This window comes from Leucoraja erinacea, chromosome 5 (assembly GCF_028641065.1).
Source record: "Leucoraja erinacea ecotype New England chromosome 5, Leri_hhj_1, whole genome shotgun sequence".
NCBI lineage: Eukaryota > Metazoa > Chordata > Chondrichthyes > Rajiformes > Rajidae > Leucoraja > Leucoraja erinaceus.
Window position 1 is genome coordinate 24,633,892 of NC_073381.1, and position 20,316 is coordinate 24,654,207.

The 20,316-nt window shown below is 41.7% G+C and overlaps 1 protein-coding gene across 7 annotated transcripts in view; it reads right to left on the minus strand.

Moving 5' to 3' along the window:
• Positions 1–20,316, minus strand: part of LOC129697048 (myelin transcription factor 1-like protein) — a 415,381-nt gene that overhangs the window by 87,486 nt on the left and 307,579 nt on the right. For all 7 annotated transcript variants that reach the window (XM_055635254.1, XM_055635252.1, XM_055635250.1 and 4 more), the window contains one exon: positions 18,648–18,898. In XM_055635254.1, the coding sequence (XP_055491229.1) occupies positions 18,648–18,898 (251 nt within the window). The remainder of the gene's footprint in view (positions 1–18,647; positions 18,899–20,316) is intronic.

The following is a 20,316-nucleotide window of genomic DNA, read 5'->3' on the forward strand; positions in this document are numbered from 1 at the left end:
GAGGAGCCCTCATGCAAGATATATAATGACTGCAGGAGATGCCAACAACATGATGCAGGAAATATAAGAAGTAATTCCATAATCAATTGTAGTTTGACTTTGTAATCTGCATGTTGCTTGAGCCTGCCTCACCAGTGGGTGTCATAGGGTAATGAAAGGACACTTTAATGACTTCACAGTGTTGTTTAAAGTAATAGGACAGAGTGTAACACCATCTCTGTTCAATATAGTACATTTAAAATAACCCTTTGTCGAATTGGCTTGAATCACTGTCCATGCTTGGAGTAGACACCCCAAAACACAGAATTACTAGTCCTAGAACATTGAACATAGACCAGTACAGCACAGGAACGGGCCTTTTGGCCCACGATGTTTGTGCTACACGTGGTGCCAAGTTAAATCGATCTCATCCACCTGTATGTGATCAACATCCCTCTATTCCCCTCACTTCATGTGCCTATCTAAAAGTCTCTTAAGTGTCTCTATGGTATCTGCTTCCACCACCACCCCACGCAATGAGTTCCAGGCCCCCACTACTCTCTGTAAAAAAAACCGCTCCGCACATCTCCAGTAAACTTCCCCCCTCTCACCTTATAGCTATGCCTTCTAATGTTGGACGTTTCCACCCTGGGAAAAAGGTTCTGACCATCTACCCTATCGATGCCTCTCATCATCTTTTCCACTTCTATCAACTTTCCCCATAACTTCCAACATTCCAGAGAAAACGATCCAAGTCTATCCAATCTCTTGCTGTTGCTAAAACCATCTAATCCTGGTAGCATTCTAGTAAACCGCCTCTGCATCCTCTCCAAAGTCTCCACGTCTTTCCTGTAATGAGGCAACCAAAACTGCGCACAATAATCCAAATGTAGTCTACTCAAATAGAGCTGCATCATGGCTTTCTGACTCTCATACTCAATACCCCTAGCAATGAAAGCAAACATACCATATGCCTTTTTACTGCACTATTTACTTGTGCTGCCACCTTCAGGGAGCTATGAACTTGGACTCCAAGACACCTCTGCACATCGATACTGTTTAGGGTTTGTCATTAAATGTATACTTTCCCCTTGCATTCAACCTCCCAAAGTGCAACACCTCCTATTCCAAGGGGTACTATAACAGCACTTAAATGACATTTGGACAGGTACACAAACAGGAAAGATTTAGATGGATATGAGACAAATGGGCAGGTGGGACTTGCATAGATGAAGCATCTTAGTTGGCAAGGACAGGTTTGGTCAAAGGGCCTGTTTCCGTGCTGAATGAATCAATGATTATGACTAAGTGCTCAAATTATTCAGGCATCATTTCCAAATACTGGTGGAGGTCACAGGAGAGTGACATTGTATACTTAATGCAGTCCAAAATGTTCACTAAATGAAGGCCATCTCTGAGAGCTGGCCAGTGGGTATTCCAGACCAGCATCGTGACCTTTCAAAACACTTTTGTTCTTGTCTTTACCGCACATGGTCTTTTTCTGATACCTGCATGATAATGGCTCATGAGAAGGGGCAAACTATGTACCAGGCAATAAACTATCATAATGTTTTAGCCAGGCTGTATTTAGTTTAGTTTAGTTTAGTTTATTGTGGTATATACTCAGATATATCCAAGCATTCCATTACCTGATAGGTATGAAACACAATATGCTCATCTTCAACTGGTTTACAAATGTATGTGGATATCTTACTTGCAAAGACCTTCTGTGCACCAGTTGCTTGTCCTTGATCCAGCTCTTATGTGGCATGAGCCCCCATGTGCAATGTTCTGGGAAGCAATTTCTTGCTGCAAAGGCAGCCAGAAAAGGGCCCTCCAAGCATACTTTACAGACTCCTCTCTGGTAATGGTTGGAGGTACAACTAAATCATACCCTCTAGCCCACGAGCTGTCAAAATCATTAATGTGATTTGCACATATCTGCGATATCAGCAAATATTACAAATAACCAAACAATTTTAAATATTAAAAATACTTTAAACATATTGCATTTTTTAAAAAAAATGTAAATAAACATTATGGAACAACTGAAAGTAATTAAATCAACTAAATGATCAAAACTCAAATGAAAGCACTTTATTTTCTACATATCCTATAAGCAGCTGCTTTTCATTGAAAACATTAATACATCTGAGGAAGGACATTCTTGCCATCGAGGGAGTACAGAGAAGGTTCACCAGACTGATTCCTGGGATGTCAGGACTTTCATATGAAGAAAGATTGGATAGACTCGGCTTGTACTCGCTAGAATTTAGAAGATTGAGGGTGGAATCTTATAGAAACATACAAAATTCTTAAGGGGTTGGACAGGCTGGATGCAGGAAGATTGTTCCCGATGTTGGGGAAGTCCAGAACAAGGGGTCACAGTTTAAGGATAAAGGGGAAATCTTTTAGGATTGAGATGAGAAAAACATTTTTTACACAGAGAGTGCTGAATCTCTGGAATTCTCTGCCACAGAATGTAGTTGAGGCCAGTTCATTGGCCACATTTAAGAGGGAGTTAGTGGCCCTTGTGGCTAAAGGGATCAGGGTGTATGGAGAGAAGGCAGGTACAGGATACTGAGTTGGATGATCAGCCATGAACATATTGAATGGTGGTGCTGGTTCGAAGGGCCGAATGGCCTACTCCTGCACTTATTTTCTATGTTTCTATCTGATGGAAAGTGAGCAATGATTAACTGATAGGATTTAACAAATCTAAAAATTACTTCTGGAGACACAAGAAACTGAAGATTCTGGAATCTTGAGCAGAAAACAAACTGCTGGAAGAATTGAGCAGGTCAGGCAGCATCTGTGGAGACTGAAGAAGCATCTCAAGCTGAAATATTGCACGTTCATTTCCCGCCACAGATGCTATCTGACAGTTGGGTTCTCCAGCAGTTTGTTTAAAATGTACTTATGATTGGAAAAAGATAAAATTGAATCCTGTCTGATTCTGAAATGGAAGATAGAATGAAGTATCTAAAGCAATACTTATGTGAACGTTGGGCCTGTGAGAGCTCCCTCTGGGTGCTGTTGGTAGTTTATGGAAGAAGGAGATAAGAAGGAAGAAGAAGGACATTAATAGGTAAACTAAATCAGTTTAGTTTAGTTTATTGTTATGTGTACTGAGGTACAGTGAAAATCCTTTTCACTACCAGCTATCCATCTCTGGAATTATACATCTCTGTACTGCAGATTATTATTTGTAATGTTTTCAGTCACAGTTTAGGCACTCTGAAGGCTTACACGGTTTTGTGGATGTCTTCACAGCTATTACGGGACAATGTCTGTGGATGGATTTGTTTGGATATCACTTTGGAGAATATAATTGCAGCTCTTTTAACCTAACCCTGGCTTTTAGAGTTTAATGGATGCTCAATTTGGGGTGTAAGTGCAGACTTAGTGAAATAGGTTTATTTCTATAATTATTCACTGGATTTATTGTGCATCTACAAACAGCTCCTGAACTTCTTGGGCTTACATGTCAGAAAGCATGTACAGGTGAAATTGGACAAAAACGAATGTCATTATCAGAAGGCTATCTGAGCAGTTGATTTTTGTCCAACATTGTGAACTTTATTGATGCACTGTTTTTAATTCCAGGTTTATTTTTTGATCGTTGAATTTAAGTTTGTTAGCTCTCCACAACCCTGTGTAGACAGCCCAAGCATCCGAGTCCACCAGGTAAACCAGAACACAAGTGGACCTGAGATTGCAGAACATCCATACTGCAACCATGCATCACTCCATTACATTTTTTTATCATCCTCCACCAAAAAAGTATATGTGATTTAGATTTCCTTCAATATTCACAAGAATGGATCAGACACTGCAGAGTTGAACTGGTGGCTTTGATCATGCACTGTGAAATAGGGAAGCCTCAGATGTACTGACAGCTTTGGAAGTTAAAATCTCTCAGTGTGCTGAGGGACAGGGCAGGACCCAGACGTGCTCAGCCTTTGCCCTATCGGTACAATACCTTTGACATTCAATAGACAGAAAAAAACAATAAATTAAAAAAATATATATATATATTTAATATTTTTGAATTTCTAAAATATTTTATTTTTATTTAATATTATAAATGATGCATGATAGTTTATTTGACATCAAATGTTAATTCAAAAAATGTTTTTGATTTAATTTTGGCCTCACTATTCTTAATTTTCTGACAGGTATAGGTTAGTTCAAATCTCCTGGAAATCAGCTTCGGGAAATGTGCTGTCATTTCTCTGTCTTTTTATTCTGTTATCCGTTTAATTTAACTTCATTTTAAATTATTCTTAAATATATCAAAACCATGGAGACATTTAACACCCATTAAGTTCAATACTACGTGGGATATGGGGAGAAAGCAGGAATGGGGTACTGGTTTTGGATGATCAGCCATGGTCATATTGAATGTCAGTGCTGGCTCGAAGGGCTGAATGGCCTACTCCTGCATATATTTTCTATGATTCTATGCTAATAGCAGCTTTCACAACACCACTGTCAATGGTGTTGGATTGCTTTGGAGGTGGGGCCTCTGCTTGGTCAACTGTGGCCCTACCAAAATCCCAATCTCACTGCTAGGCTCCAGGGTACTGAGGGCCAACAACATCATTCCTCCGACTCCAGCTCAATTAATAGATGAACTGCAGATAATGGGTGAACTGCAGACAATGACTCTGGCTTCTGGCTCCCCTCCAGGATAATCTCACCCAGTGATATTTAAAACCAGCTAACCATTGACTGTGAAGAAGAAATCTGAATAATAAGAACATTAAAAATCCTGAAGGTGCACAAATTGCACACACAGTCTCCAAGAAGGGTTCTGAACTAATAATCTTTTCAAAGCCTCTAGTAATTATGGATACCATTTGTCATGGCTGTGTTGATTAAATGTGGATCCCACTGGGAAAGCAAAGATGGATGTGAAAAAACAAGTTGAAGACTTATTAACATATCAAATCCCAGTGTCTCATTGTGCTTAAAGATTAAATAGGCAAATAAATGGCAGCATGGTTCTTTTTTTTTAAAAGAGATTCAGCACGGAAACAGGCCCTTCAGCCCATCGTGCCCGTGCTGACAGGTGAACCCCACGACACTATTTCTATCCCACACACTAGGGACAATTTACAGAAGACAATTAGCCAACACACCTGCATGTCTTTGGAATGTGGGAGGAAACTGAAGCACTTTAAGGAAACCCATGCGGGTCACTGAGAATGTGCAAACTCTGTACAGAGAACACCTGTAGACAGGATTGAACCTGGGTCTCTGGCACTATAAGGCAGCAAATATACAGCTGCGCCACTGTGCAACGACTGTGCCAGATTCTCCTACCTGGTTTCCAAGCAGGTTAAATTACATGGTACACATAAATACTGGAGAAACTCAGCGGCTGCAGCAGCATCTATGGAGCGAAGGAGATAGGCAACATTTCGGGCCGAAACCCTTCTTCAGACCTACTTCAGACTTCTGAAGAACCTTCTTTAGGTTAAGTTACATCCAACCTTCACAGAAGACCAATTCAGAAAATTGATAAAAATATGAGAGGAAACAGTTTTGAATGCTAAATAATAATAGTAATGTAAAATAATGATAATGATAAATAATAAAGATAACTATAGCTGGTGCGTAATAGTCACCTGTCCAATGATCTAACTTTGCTCCCCGCTTTCCTGGCCACATGTGGCGTAACGGCAACATCTGTAAGCAGCCTCTTTATTTCCAATGTAAGTTGATGACACCCATTTCCTTGGACCCTCAACTGCTTTAATTGTCAAATTGTATTCTCAACATCCAAAACTAAATTAGCAGAAATCTCTTCCAATTCAATACTGTAAAGAGCACAAGAGACTGGAATGGGACAAACCCTTCAGCCTGCCCAACTATGCAGTAAGATCATGGCAGATAGGAGCGTTGATCTCAAATTTACTTTCTTGGTTAGTCCTTATAAAACTTGATTCCTCCATTCCCAAATATATATACAGTATATGTAGCATGCCTTAAATAATTCAAATATTTCTGAGGTAGAGAATGCCAGAGATCTATAATCATTTTAGAGAATAAATTCCTCTTTGTCTGTCTCTGTCTGGGCAGCTTCATATCCTGGGGCAATGCTCACTAGTTCTGCATTTTTGCACCAGAGAAAATATTGTCTCAACATTTACCCTGCATTCTTGTATGTTTTGCAGTAACATCACATTGTATTCCTCAAAACTAAATGAAGCATGTCCTCTTCTTAGTAATTATAATTGCATTGAAGGCCAAATGGCCCACTTGATTCAATCACCTCCCAGCATTGCAATTCCATCAGTGTCATTTTCCTCTCCACACTCCATTGCAATAGCAATAGAGGCCAATAAACATTTATCTTTATGGTGATCTGAATGCTAATATTGACTTTCTTTTGAGAGGTCACCAAGGATAATAAACAATGGACAATAGGTGCAAGAGTAGGCCATTTGGCCCTTCGGCTCTTCGAGCCAGCACTGCCATTCAATGTGATCATGGCTGATCATCCACAATCAGTACCCCGTTCCTGCCTTCTCCCCATATCTCTTGACTCCACTATCTTTAAGAGCTATATCTAACTCTCTCTTGAAAGCATCTAGAGAATTGGCCTCCATTGCCTTCAAAGGACTCCAAAGGGACTCTTTGAAAGGCATTTACTGATCATGAGTCAAGATGTGATTTATTGTCATATGTCCCTAAACCTAACAATGACTCACATTATTTATGCTTTCTACTTTTCTTAGTCTCCTTACATTTCTCCACGTTACACTCATATTTTAGATTTACATGAACTTCTCCTAATTTGGTTTCCCACCTCTCATAGTATAATCAGTACCCTAAAGGGCCTGTTCCACTTTCCCGACCAAATTCATAACCTTTTTCACTCATGGACATTTTTCATCCTGCTAGAAAAACAGCCCAACCTACTTGACTACCTACGACTAACATCACGGCTTGCTACGACCTATCTATGACCTCCTACGACCTTGTGACGACCATGCTGCGAGTACGAGTCAAGGGCAAACTCGGCAGAGGTCATGAATTAAGTCGTGAAAGTGGGACATGCCCTTTAGATAGATAATACGCTCAGAACCACTATCTAAATTACTAATGCAGATGGTGAGCCCCAGCACAGATTCCTGAAAGTAACAGATTGTGAACTTGAAAATGACCAATCTAACAAACTTCTTATTTCTGTCATTTAGCCAACCCACTAACCATGCTAATATTTCCCTCTACCAATCACCCCCCATCCCCACCCCCACCGCACAACCATTGGTTCTTAATTCAGCACTCGTTTTTTTGTGTTGCACCTTAATGCAGAGTTTTTGAAAATTTAAATACACTATATTTGTTTCTTTTCCCACTCTACTCATTATCTCTTCAAACAAACTTGTCAAACATAATTTCACGATCATAAAACAAAATTGATTTAGCTGGATTCAACAACAACGTTGGAATTTTTAATGCAGCAAGTGGTTGGGATGTAGAATGCAATGCCAGGATTGGTAATGGAGACATATTCAAGTGTAGCATTTAAAAGGAACTGATTAATTGTTTCAAAATAAAGAATTACATATAAAGAGTGGCTGCAGGAATGGGATTAGTTCAATAGTGGTGGTATACATTAAAATGATCAAATGCTTTTTTTCCATGCTGTAATCTCTGTGATTCCGTAATCATCCAATGACTTTCAAAGTGTCTGACTAGCAGTTCTTAATAATACAATTCAGAATTTTCCTAACATTAGCCACTAAGCTAACAGCCAATGTTTTTTTACTTTCCCATCCAGCCACTCTGAAATGGCAGCATATCATTTGCAGTTTAGTTTATTTTAGAGATGCAGTGCGGAAACAGGCCCTTCAACCCACTGAGTCCACACAACGACCAGCGATCCCCGCACATTAACACTATCACTACAAGGGACAATTTTAAATGTTTACATTTTTACCAAAGCCAATTAACCTACAAACCTGTACGTCTTTGGAGTGTGGGAAGAAACGTCAGTGAACGGAGATGTCAGTGAAAACCCACATGGTCACGGGGAGAACGTACAATTTCCGTACAGATAGTACATATAGTCAGTGTCGAACCCGGGTCTCTTGTGCTATAATGCCCCTGCCCCACTATGCCCGGTCCCACTTAGGAAACCTGAACGGAAACCTCCGGAGACTTTGCGCCCCACCCAAGGTTTCCGTGCGGTTCCCGGAGGTTTTTGTCAGTCTCCCTAATGGTCGAAAGTGGTTGCTGGAGGTTGCAGGTAGTGGAAGGTCTTACCTCCGGCGACCACCTTCAACTAGCATCGCAACCGGCTTCGACTAAAAAATTACCGATTTTTAAAACAGCAACCTATTTTTAGTCACGGCCGGTTTTTAATTTTTTGAAATAATCGCCGGAACATAGAAGAAGCGGAAACCACTTTCGACCATTAGGGAGACTGACAAAAACCTCCGGGAACCGCATGGAAACCTTGGGTGGGGCGCAAAGTCTCCAGAGGTTTCCGTTCAGGTATCCAAGTGGGACAATCCTACATCATTTCAACTTTTTTATTTAGCCCAAATGGATCCTTTTTTAAGTGTGCTTATTTTTCAATGATATGTATCTTTCTTGACAATCTTATCATATTTCTTGAAATGTCTCCTGGTGCTCATCTACTTCTTAAGCTATATTCCCAAATCACTTTTGTTAACACCAATGCAATTACATTTATTGGGTTTTAAGTTCAAGATCTTACTTTCAAATTCAAGTTTGTTATCCTTAAAGTGAATATTACATTTTATTTTAACTACTCGGAGGTCATTTCCTCATCCTGCCTCGTTTGATATGACCAGACCTGAGATAGTTTGTTCCCTGGTTGAATCCATAACATATTGTTTTAATTGTTCTCTACGATAGAAGGCATCAAATAAAGTTTTACGACACAAACTACAATTAGAACTAATGGAATAAAGGATTTCCACAATGAAGCAATGATCAAGAAAGCACACCAATGCCAAGACAATAACATATTGTCTTGAAAAGATTCCATAACCTCAACTTCAAATTTACCTTTCATAATTTAATTTGCTCTATCCATATAACGATTAGTCACCCATGAATAATTAATTTATCTTTGGTCCCAGTCACGAATTCCTGTCAATAGCTACTCCATCACTCTCTTCAGCACCTTCCAGAAACTGGAATAGACTGCTCACAACCTCGTGTCACAAGTGAATCCGAGTTGAGTACTGAAATTCTTCTATGCCATCTCTGAGATCGCATATTTACATCTCCTTAACATTGTCTGACTCTTCTCCTGGTACGGACAGGGGTTTCTGCAGGGACAGATGGGATTCAAGGATGGTGTGCTGCCTTCCTGGTGCCAGGATCCAGGATGTCACGGACAGAGTGCAGAAAATCCTCATGGGCGAAAGTGAACAGCCGGAAGTGGTAGTGCATGTTGGCACAAACAATGTCGGAAAGAAGGGGATGAATATTTTGCAGTGTGACTTTAGAAAGCTCGGAAAAATGCTGAAAAGCAGGACCTCCAGGGATGTTATCTTCGGTTTGCTTCCAGTTCCTCGTGCTGGCGAGAGCAGGAACAGGGAGATACGAGACCTACATGTGTGGCTGAGGAACTGGTGCAGGGGCAGGGATTTAGATTCTTAGATCACTGGGATCTGTTTTGGAGTAAGGGGGAACTGTACAAAAGGGACGGATTGCATCTTAACAGGTGGGGGACCAGTATTCTGGCAGGCAGGTTTACACTGCTACACGGGTGGTTTTAAACTGTATAAGGGGGGTGGGGTGTCAAATGGGATAGTCGAGGACGGAGTTAGAGGGAAAGAGAGTAAAGGGATGGTTAATAACCCCAGAATTAAAAGGAAAGGAAGCTCACAAAGGGGTAGGAGAGTATGGCCAAGTGTAATAGGGATTGATGTGAAAGGTGAGATGCGTAAGGAATTAAAAGTATTGTATATGAATGCGCGAAGTGTAAGAAGTAAAGTTGATGAGCTTGAAGCTCAGTTAGAGGTTGGTAGATATGATATTGTGGGGATTACTGAGACGTGGCTGCAGGAGGATTGGGCCTAGGAACTTAGTATTCAGGGTTATACATCTTATAGAAAAGACAGACTGGAGGGCAGAGGAGGGGGGGGGGGGGGGGGGGGGGGGGGGGCTCTGCTGGTGAGGGAAGGAATGTCATTCAGTCCCTTGCAAGGGAAGATATAGGGACTGACGAGGTAGAGTCACTGGGGATTGAGTTGAGGAATTGTAAAGGCAAGAAGACACTAATTGGTGTTATCTACAGACTCCCAAATAGTAGCCCGGATGTAGGGCGTAGGTTGCAGCAGGAGTTAAAACTGGCATGTAACAAAGGTAATGCCACTGTGGTGATGGGGGATTTCAATATGCAGGTAGACTGGGAAAATCAGGTTGGTTCAGGACCCCAAGAAAGAGAGTTTGTAGAATGCCCTTGTTATGGATTTTTAGAGCAGCTTATAATGGAGCCGACCAGAGAAAAGGCAATTCTGGATTTACAGAGTTGACGTGGAAAAGCTTTTCCCCCTGAGTGTAGGGAAGATTCAAACAAGGGGACACGACATGAGAATTAAGGGACTGAAGTTTAGGGGTAACATGAGGGGGATCTTCTTTACTCAGAGAGTGGTAGCTGTGTGGAATGAGCTTCCAGTGAAGGTGGTGGAGGCAGGTTCGTTTTTATCATTTAAAAATAAATTGGATAGTTATATGGATGGGAAGGGAATGGAGGGTTATGGTGGTGGAGCGCAGGTATATGGGACTAGGGGAGATTATGTGTTCGGCACGGACTAGAAGGGTCGAGATGGCCTGTTTCCATGCTGTAATTGTTATATGGTTATATGGTTATTTAGTGTTGTTCAATGAACAGAGATAACTATGATAAGAGAACTCGAGGTAAAAGAACCGCTGGAGGTAGTGATCATAATATGATTAGTTTTAATCTGCAATTTGAGAAGGAGAACGTTAAATCGGAAGTGTCAGTGATGCAGTTGAACAAAGGGGACTATGAAGGCATGAGAGGGGAGCTGGCCAAGGTAGACTGGAAAGGGATCCTGGCAGGAATGACGGTGGAACAGCAATGGCAGGAATGGGCATAATCCGGAAGAAAGGAAGAAAGATTCTAAGGGGAGTAGGAGGCAACCGTGACTGACAGGAGAAGTTAGGGATAGAATAATACTAAATGAAAAGATGTGTAACACAGCAAAGAGTAGCCGGAAGCCAGAGGATTTGGAAACTTTCATAGGACAACAGAAGGAAACAAAACGGGCAATACGGGCTGAAAAAATGAACGAAGGGAAGCTGTCCAGGAAGGACAGTAAAATCTTCTTTAGATATGTTAAGGGAAAAAGTGCAGCAAAGTCAAATGTGGGACCCTTGAAGGCAGACACGGGTGAAATTATTGTGGGCAACAAGGAAATGGTAGAAGAGTTGAATAGGTACTTCGGATCTGTCTTCACTAAAGAAGACACAAACAATCTCCCAGATGTACTGGAGGACAGAGGATCTAAGTTGGTAGAGGAACTGAAAGAAATTTTCATTTGGCGATAAATAGTATTGGGTAGGCTAATAGGACTGAAGGATGATCAATCCCCTGGGCCTGATGGCTCTAGAAATAGTGGACGCATTGGTGATCATTTTCCAATGATCAATAGATTCAGGATCAGTTCCTGTGGATTGGAGGATAGCTAATGTTATCCCACTTGTCAAGAAAGGAGCGAGAGAGAAAACGGGGAATTACAGACCAGTTAGCTTGACCGGTGGTGGGAAAGATGCTTGAGTCAATTATTAAAGAGGTAATAATGGGGCATTTGGATAGCACTAAAAGGATTAGTCCAAGTCAACATGGATTTATGAAAGGGAAATCATGCTTGACTAAAGTTCTGGAATTTGTTGAGGATATGTCAAGTAAAATGGATGAAGCGGAGCCAGTGGATGTAGTATATCTAGACTTTCAGAAAGCCTTTGATAAGGTCCCGCACGGGAGACTAGTGACTAAAATTAGAGCACATGGTATTAGGGGTAGGGTGTTGACTTGGATAGAAAATTGGTTGCTAGACCAGAAGCAAAGAGTAGGAGTGAACGGGTCCTTTTCAGAATGGCAGGCAGTGGCGAGTGGAGTGCCGGAAGGCTCGGTGTTGGGGTCGAAACTGTTTACCATATATATTAATGATTTGGAAGAGGGAATTAGGAGCAACACTAGCAAGTTCGCAGATGACACAAAGCTGGGTGGCAGTGTGAACTGTGAAGAGGATGTTAGGAGGTTGCAGGGTGACCTGGACAGGTTGAGTGAGTGGGCAGATGCGTGGCAGATGCAGTATAATATAAATAAATGTGAGCTTATCCACTTTGGCGGCAAAAACAAGGGGGCAGATTATTATCTCAATGGGGTTAGGTTAGGTAAGGGGGAGGTGCAGCAAGACCAGGGTGTCCTTGTACACCGGTCACTGAAAGTTGGCTTACAGGTACAGCAGGCAGTGAAGAAAGCTAATGGAATGTTGGCCTTCATTACAAGAGGATTTCAGTATAGGAGTAAAGAGATTCCATAGGGCTCTGGTGAGACCACATCTGAAGTATTGTATACAGGTGTATAGGGCTCTGGTGAGACCACATCTGGAGTATTGTGTACAGTTTTGGTCTCCTAACTTGAGGAAGGACATCCTTGTGATTGTGGCAGTGCAGCGTAGGTTCACGAGATTGATCCCTGGGATGGCAGGACTGTCATATGAGGAAAGATTGAAAATACTAGGCTTGTATTCACTAGAGTTTAGAAGGATGAGGGAATTTTATAGAAACATATAAAGTATAAAAGGACTGGACGCAGGAAAAATGTTCCCAATGTTGGGCGAGTCCTGAACCAGGGGCCACAGTCTTAGAATAAATGGGAGGTCATTTAAGACTGAGGTGAGAAAAAACATTTTCACCCAGAGAGTTGTGAATTTATGGAATTCCCTGCCACAGAGAGCAGTGGAGGCCAAGTCACTTGATGCATTTAAGAGAGAGTTAGATAGAGCTCTAGGGGCCAGTGGAGTAAAGGGATATGGGGAGAAGGCAGGCATGGGTTATTGATAGGGGACGATCAGCCATTATCACAATGAATGGCGGTGCTTGCTCGAAGGGCCGAATGGCCTCCTCCTGCAACTATTTTCTATGTTTCTATGTTTCTATGTCTCAGTTTATCCATTGTTGAAAGAATTGTCCATGCCTTTGTGAACACATACATAACTGTCTCATGCACTTTTGCCAAATTACGTTGTCCATTAACTTGAGGTCATCCAAAACTCATGTAACTACATACTTCCTCAGGAAGTTTGGCATGTCCCCACCAATCCTCACCAACCCTCACCAACATTTACTAACGCACCGTAGAAAGCATTTTATTGGAATACATAACAACATGGATTGGGAACAGCTCCAACCAAGACCGCAAGAAATTGCTGGGAATTGTGGATGTAGCCCAAACAATCACGCAAACCAACTTCCCTTCCATTGACTCCATCACCACAATCCTTATTTGACTAAAGTTGTTACCACAACAAATAATTTCTCCTTCTGATTCCAGCATGCCATGCGAACTGGCAAATAGTTTATGCCATGAGAATCAACTACCAAGGGAACTGCCATGGCAACCAAACCGGGTCTTGACTTTGTCTACATCTTCTGAGGGAATGCAGAACATTCTATGCACACAACTGCTCCGGTTCTCTCTCAACTGTTTTTCTGATACATTGATAATTATATTCTATCACAGGTGATCGAGCAGGAATATCGACCGTTTCCAGTTTCCAACCCTTTATTTGAACTTCCCTTTCCTGCCTTGACTTCAGGGCATGTGCTTTCAATCAAAATTCATTGCAAGGTAAATGACTCCCATATACTCTTACTCGTTCTTCTTAGTAAAGCCATGTAAGACTTCGCCTTTTCTTCATTTTCAAACTAATTCTCTTATTTCGAACAGATTGTTCCTTGCACTTTGGACATTATTAGCTTGGCTTCAGAGCAAGTACCCCCCTTTTCCTTTCAGCATTCTAAAAGGATAATTTATTCCAATTCTATTCTTTAATAACTACAAAACCCAATTCCCTCTACGTCAATTTCAGTTTTTTTTTCTTCCTTCCCACTGTCCAGGAACCGTATATTTTCCCTGTGTCAAAGAGTTACTTATTTGTGGTTCTTTCTAATTAGTACACTGCATTAAATAAGTCGACCAGAATATGTGGGTGGGCTGTAGGGGAGGTACTACTGACATTTCGGGTCAAGACCCTGCATCAGAGAGGAAAGCTTCTTTAAAGTTGTCATACTTTGAAGAAACTCCACAATAAGTAGTCCAGTTGGAACGAGGGAGATCCAATGGACAACAAGAGACTGAGGTGAGTGAGCAAAACTATGGCAGTTGGATTCTTATGAATGAAGAGATCCATTCTGGACCTTGGACTGTATAAACACAGTATATCCAAATCATGAAAAATTGGAGCATAACAAAGCAAAAAGAGCAAGGCATCCAAGTATATAAACTATTTGAAACTGTAGTTAGGTACCAATAGCCATTCTTAGTGGTCTGAGATACAAAGGGAAGGAGATTATGGTTCATTGACTGAAACCACTGCCAGATACTACTGAAATCAGTTGACCGCATGACGTGTTGGCCAGGTGTGCAGGCCAAATCTGTCCCGGTCATCTGCCAGGGATAATGGATGTGCATTTAAGTACTCAGAAACCTCAATCTTAATAATAATAATCATCTTATCTGTCATTCATTTTGGGTACTGCCAGTGCCTCTTAGCCCAAAACCTCAATGACGCAAGAGTTGAACCTCAGAAGTGCGTGACTGCCCTTGATATCAGAATTAAAGGATGTTCTTTTAGGAAGGAGATGAAGATAAATTTATTTAATCAGAGGGTGGTGAATCTGTGGAAATATTTGCCACAGAAAGCTGTGGAGGCAAAGTCAGTGGATATTTATAAGGTAGAGATAGATAGATTCTTGATTAGTATGGGTGTAAGAGGTTATCGGGAGAAGGCATGAGAATGGGGTTAGGATGGTGAGATATAAAAGCCATGATTGAATGACGGAGTAGACTTGATAGACCGAATGGCCTAATTCTACTCCTATTCCTTATGGCCTTATGACAGAGTGTAGCAATTAAGTAGTTCTGATAATGTGGATAACAAAATGTAGTAGGGGGATTGCTCTCCAGAAGTTGCTGTCAGATCTTGTACAAGGGAGAGTAGATGTTGCCATGTTTAAGAAGGAACTGCAGATGCTGGAAAATCAAAGGGAGATAAAAATGCTGGAGAAACTCAGCGGGTGAGGCATCATCCATGGAGCGAAGGAAATAGGCAAAGTTTTGGGCCCTAAACCCTTATTCAGACTGGACTGGACAGTCTGAAGAAGTGTTTTGGCCCGAAACGTTGCCTATTTCCTTTGCTCCATAGATGCTGCCTCACCCGCTGCTTTTCTCCAACATTTCTGTCTATCGTAGATGTTGCCATTGCAGGTTAATCACCTCATCCCTCAAACATGATTAGAGAGGCTTTTCTGGACAGTGTGCCTAGACCAAACATCTTCAGCTGTTCCATCAACGACCTACCCTGTTTCACAATCTCCACAGGCAATTGAACAATGCTCAGTTCCGTTCAGGACTCATTAAATGATGTTTCTACACAGCAACGTTAGTGCCTCTGCACATCCCATGGGTAAGTGACAAGTAACATTCAGGCCACACAACTGCCAGATAATAACTGTCTCCACAAAAAAGAATCTAACAGCGTCTCCTTTGTATTCAACAGCATTATCATTGCTGAGCTCACTAGCATTAATATCCTGGTGGTCAACACTGCTGAGAAACTGAACTGGATCTATGTATAAACTGTAGCTACAGGAACAGAGCACACACTGGATATTCTTTGGCAAATGATTCACTTGCTGATACCTCAAAGCCTTTCGGCCATCTCCAGTACACAAGATTGAATGCAATGAAATATTATCTAGTTGCCTGCAATATGCAAAATATTATCCAGTTGCCTGCAATATGCAACACCATCCAGGATAAGACTGCTCGCTGAAGTGATATCCCAACCACCGACCTAAACATTTAGTTTTCATTTCATTTTCACACTACTGATGTTTAGTGTCTCATCCATGAAATGCACTGCAGTTACTTGTCAAGACTGTTGCAGAGGTACTGCGGAGATCTCTGCACGCTCCCTGCTACAGGAGGGCAAGTGAAACAGACACGTGGGAACATCACCATTAGAAATTTCTCTTTGAAATCGCACACCAACCTGACTAGGAAATACATTACTGTTCCTTCATCATCACTGGGACTAAATCCTGTAACTTTCTATCCAAATATATTACCCACCAGATTGTAGCTTTCCAAGAAGTGGCTAAATACGAGTTTCCAAAGGGCAATTGTGGATGGCAATAAATGCTGGCCACACCCATGAGTGATATAAGAAAATGCTTAAATCACTGCATGTAGTTTTGAGATACTTTGGCAAAAAGAAACGCGGGCGATGGTGAGAGAAAATAAAGTATCTTTGCTGCAAGAGGGATAAGGTTTGAGAGAACATAAATTTAAAATTAAAGCCAGGGCAATGAGGAGGAACATTGTGAAGCAAATTATCTGTAAATAGAAGGAATTGGGGATTCTCTGTGCCAAAGGGCAGAAGGAGATTGACTGAGAATGGTTGAATTACAATAGATAATGAATTAAGGAATATAATGCTCAGGTGGGCAAATAGATCAGCTATGATTTAACTGAATAGCATTGGTCTCAAGGAGCTTGGGTGAGCTTTTTAAAATAAAAAAAGTTTTTCCTTATTATTATCAACTATTTCTCAATTGTCACTTTCACATCACCTGAAAGTGAAGGAGAAGACATATTTCTTAGAAAATTGGATTATAAGAAATAATTAGAAATGTAAAGGATAAAGATATTGGAGTAAGTGCAGCATTAATAATATAGTGTTTCAAGCGCAGACAGATCAGCCTCTCTGGAAGTGCAGAATAAAAACTTGCTCAGATGCATTAACAAGGACTTTGCAAAAAAATTAGTTTGGTTAACTCAATCCTGTATCTAATAGGTATGGCCCCAATGCGCACAATAACTGTCTTAAAAAGCTTTGAGTAAGACAGAGAAAAAAGAAAAAAAAGCATGCTGAGGAACTGCAAGAGGAATGCTTCTTGAAAACGAGAGCTCAGGACATCTCAGATAGTATAATGCTGACTTATTGTGATTGTAGCCAAGTCTATCAATCATGGGGCAGTGGCTACAATATTGAATTGTAGCAGCCAGTTTATTAAGTACATTTCTCGGGTGCATATCCAATTGTTGCATGAGGTATATTCTTGAGTACTAACACATTGATCTCAAAGAGATAAAGAACTTGCTTCTGTTCCTATCTCCCATTGTTAGCTGTGCATTTAAAAATGTTTGCCTTTATCAAGAAAAATCTTAGTATGGAGATGGTTGTAGATGAACGTGGAGAGGATGTTTCCACCAGCTTCCACTAGTGGATGAGTCTCAGACCAGAGGCCATAGGCTCAGAATAAAAGGAAGTGTATTTAGAAAGGAGATAGGGAGGAATCTCTTTAGTCACAGGGTGGTGAATCTGTGGAATCTATTGCCACAGACAGCTGCGGAGGCCAAGTCAATGGATATTTTGAAGGTGGAGATTGACAGATTCTTGATTAGTACGGGTGTCAGAGGTTATGGGGAGTAGGCAGGAGAATGCGGTTGAGAGGGAAAGATAAATCAGCCATGATTGAGTGACTGAGTAGACTAGATGGGTCAAATGGCCTAATTCTTCTCCTATAACTTATGAATTTATGAACATGAATTATTTTTCAAAGAGCTCCACTTCCACGACTCTGAAAGGTTTTATGAAGCCTTAGATTTGTACAGCCTCTGGAGTTCCCAGAATTACTTTAAAATTGAACAAATCTTCATATTGTAGTTGCATTCCATATTGTTCTACGCTGTAAGGCAGGAGAGAGATTGGTGGAGTCATGCCTTGCTCTATACACTTAAAATGCAGTATTGAGAGTAGGGGTGTGATCTGACTTTCCAAGTAGGCAGATATAGGGCAGGGGGGGGGGGGGGGGGTGGGGGGTTGTGATAGTCAGTCTCAAAACTGGATTTTCATTTGCTCTACTACCTGAAAGAGGATTGTGAGGAATGAAGCAGAATGAATCTTAATCAAAAATTGGTAAATTAAAATCCTTACAAAAGTTCAGGTTCATAGAACAAAGCATCAATTGCCAGACTCTTCAGTGAAGCCGCAGCACTTTATATGTTACACAGTGTCATTGGGATTTTCTTTGTGCTTAGGTTTGTACACACACATGCACACAGCTGTATGTGACAAAGGGGAAGCCAAGGATTGCCAATTACACCAGAGAAGAACCCTGAAAAGAACACAAAATGCTGGAGTAAGTTGGTAGGTCTGGAGAAAAGGAACAGGTGACATTTCGGGTTGAGACCCTTCCACAGTCTAAAGAAGGATCTCGACCCGAAATGTCACCTCTTCGTTTTCTCCAGAAAAACTGCCTGACCCACTGAGTTACTCTAGCATTTTGCATCTATCTTCGGTGTAGACCAGCATCTGCAGTTCCATCCTACAAACCTTGAAAAGGACATCACTTACCCTGGCGCATAGATCCTGAGGCTTGGTCGAGAGATTCTGTGGCATCTCTCGGCACCTAGTGGACAGGTTGAGTATGGCGGTGGCTGCCATGTGTGCTGCCTCCATATCGTGTGTGTAGTCAAAGCTGCTCTTGCTCGAGGTGCTGCTGGCACTGCTGCCTCCGCCACAGCTGATGCTGCTGCTGCTGCTGCTGGGAGCATAGCTGCTTGTCGTGCTGCTGGCCGAACTGGAGTTCTTACAAAATCGCTTCGCTGCAACAACAAGCAATAAAGGGAACACATGACCACTAATTATTCCATTAACTAAATGTCAGCAACAAGATTTTACATCGTTTCTTTCTTAACATAAATTTGGCCGTGAAAGCACAATTCTGGCATTCTACTGTAGCAATACATTACTTATTCATCTCCAAAATACTTTTTCCAGTGTCTTCAGGAGGGTTTCACCATCGATTTTAAACAAAGACTTCCTGTAAACCAGTGAAGATCTGAAGATTTCAGATAAACCATGGTATGAAGTAATTGTTTCCAGGCATTATAATGAGACACCACGAGATTAAAATAGAACATTGAATAGCACAGCACATCAACTAGCCCTTTGACCCCCAATGTCTGTGCCGAACATGATGCCAAGACCAACTATCTGCCTGCACATAATCAATATCCCTCCATTCCCTGCATATCTATGTGTTTATCCAAAAGTCTGTTATATACCACTATCATATCTGCCTTCTCCACCACCTCTGGCAGTGTGTTCCAGGCACTCACCTCTCTGTGTAATAAGCTTGCCTGATATATCTCCTTTAAACTTACCGCTCTCACCTTAAATCTATGTCCTCTGATATTTGATACTTCCATCCTGGGAAAAAGGTCTTGACTGTCTACATATGCCTCTCATTATTTTATATACAGTAAACCCTCATTATAACGGTCCATTGGAAGAGGAATTGTGTCCGTTATTGCCGAATAAGGTTTTCTCATTGCATGTAGTTGCAACAAAGAACTGCATATGATGATTAATACACAAAAGGACACAAAGAACAGGAGTAACTCAGTGGTCAGGTATCATCTCTGTAGAACATGGATAGGTGATGTTGGGACCTTCTTCAGACTGATGTAGGCTGCTGAGTTACTCCAGCACCTTCTGTCTTTTCGTCTTAAAACTAGGCACCAATGCCACTGGTCTGCACTAGCAAGCTCTTCTTCACCAGCTACCGCACAGTCATGCGGCTGTTGTTGGGGTTCACGTTGTAGCCCGTGGCCATCAGCTCTTTCTTCAGGCCACTGCCAACTACAAGGCACTGTTTGGTCACTGCGGGGCTCCCTCCCCTCGCACCAGCTGCAGCTTCTCCCTGTCAGCAGTCGCTTTGTCTGCTCCCCCTCCACTGATGCCACCTCCTCCTTCTCCTCCCCAGCTGCTAATATCGTCCAAGGTTGAGTATGTTGGCAACTCCAGGGGACAAGGAGGAGGTGGTGGTGGGAACAGGCCAAGTGGACACAGCAACTGGAGAAGGCGGAGGTGACAACGGTGGAGCAAGCAAAGCGACGGTCAACAGGAAGAAGGCAACTGGTGAGAGGGGAGGGAGCCCCATGGTGACTGAGCCCGTCCTGTTGGTGGTGGTTGTGCAGGAATCCGAGTCTGTGCAAGCCAGGGGTGGCATGGCGAGGTC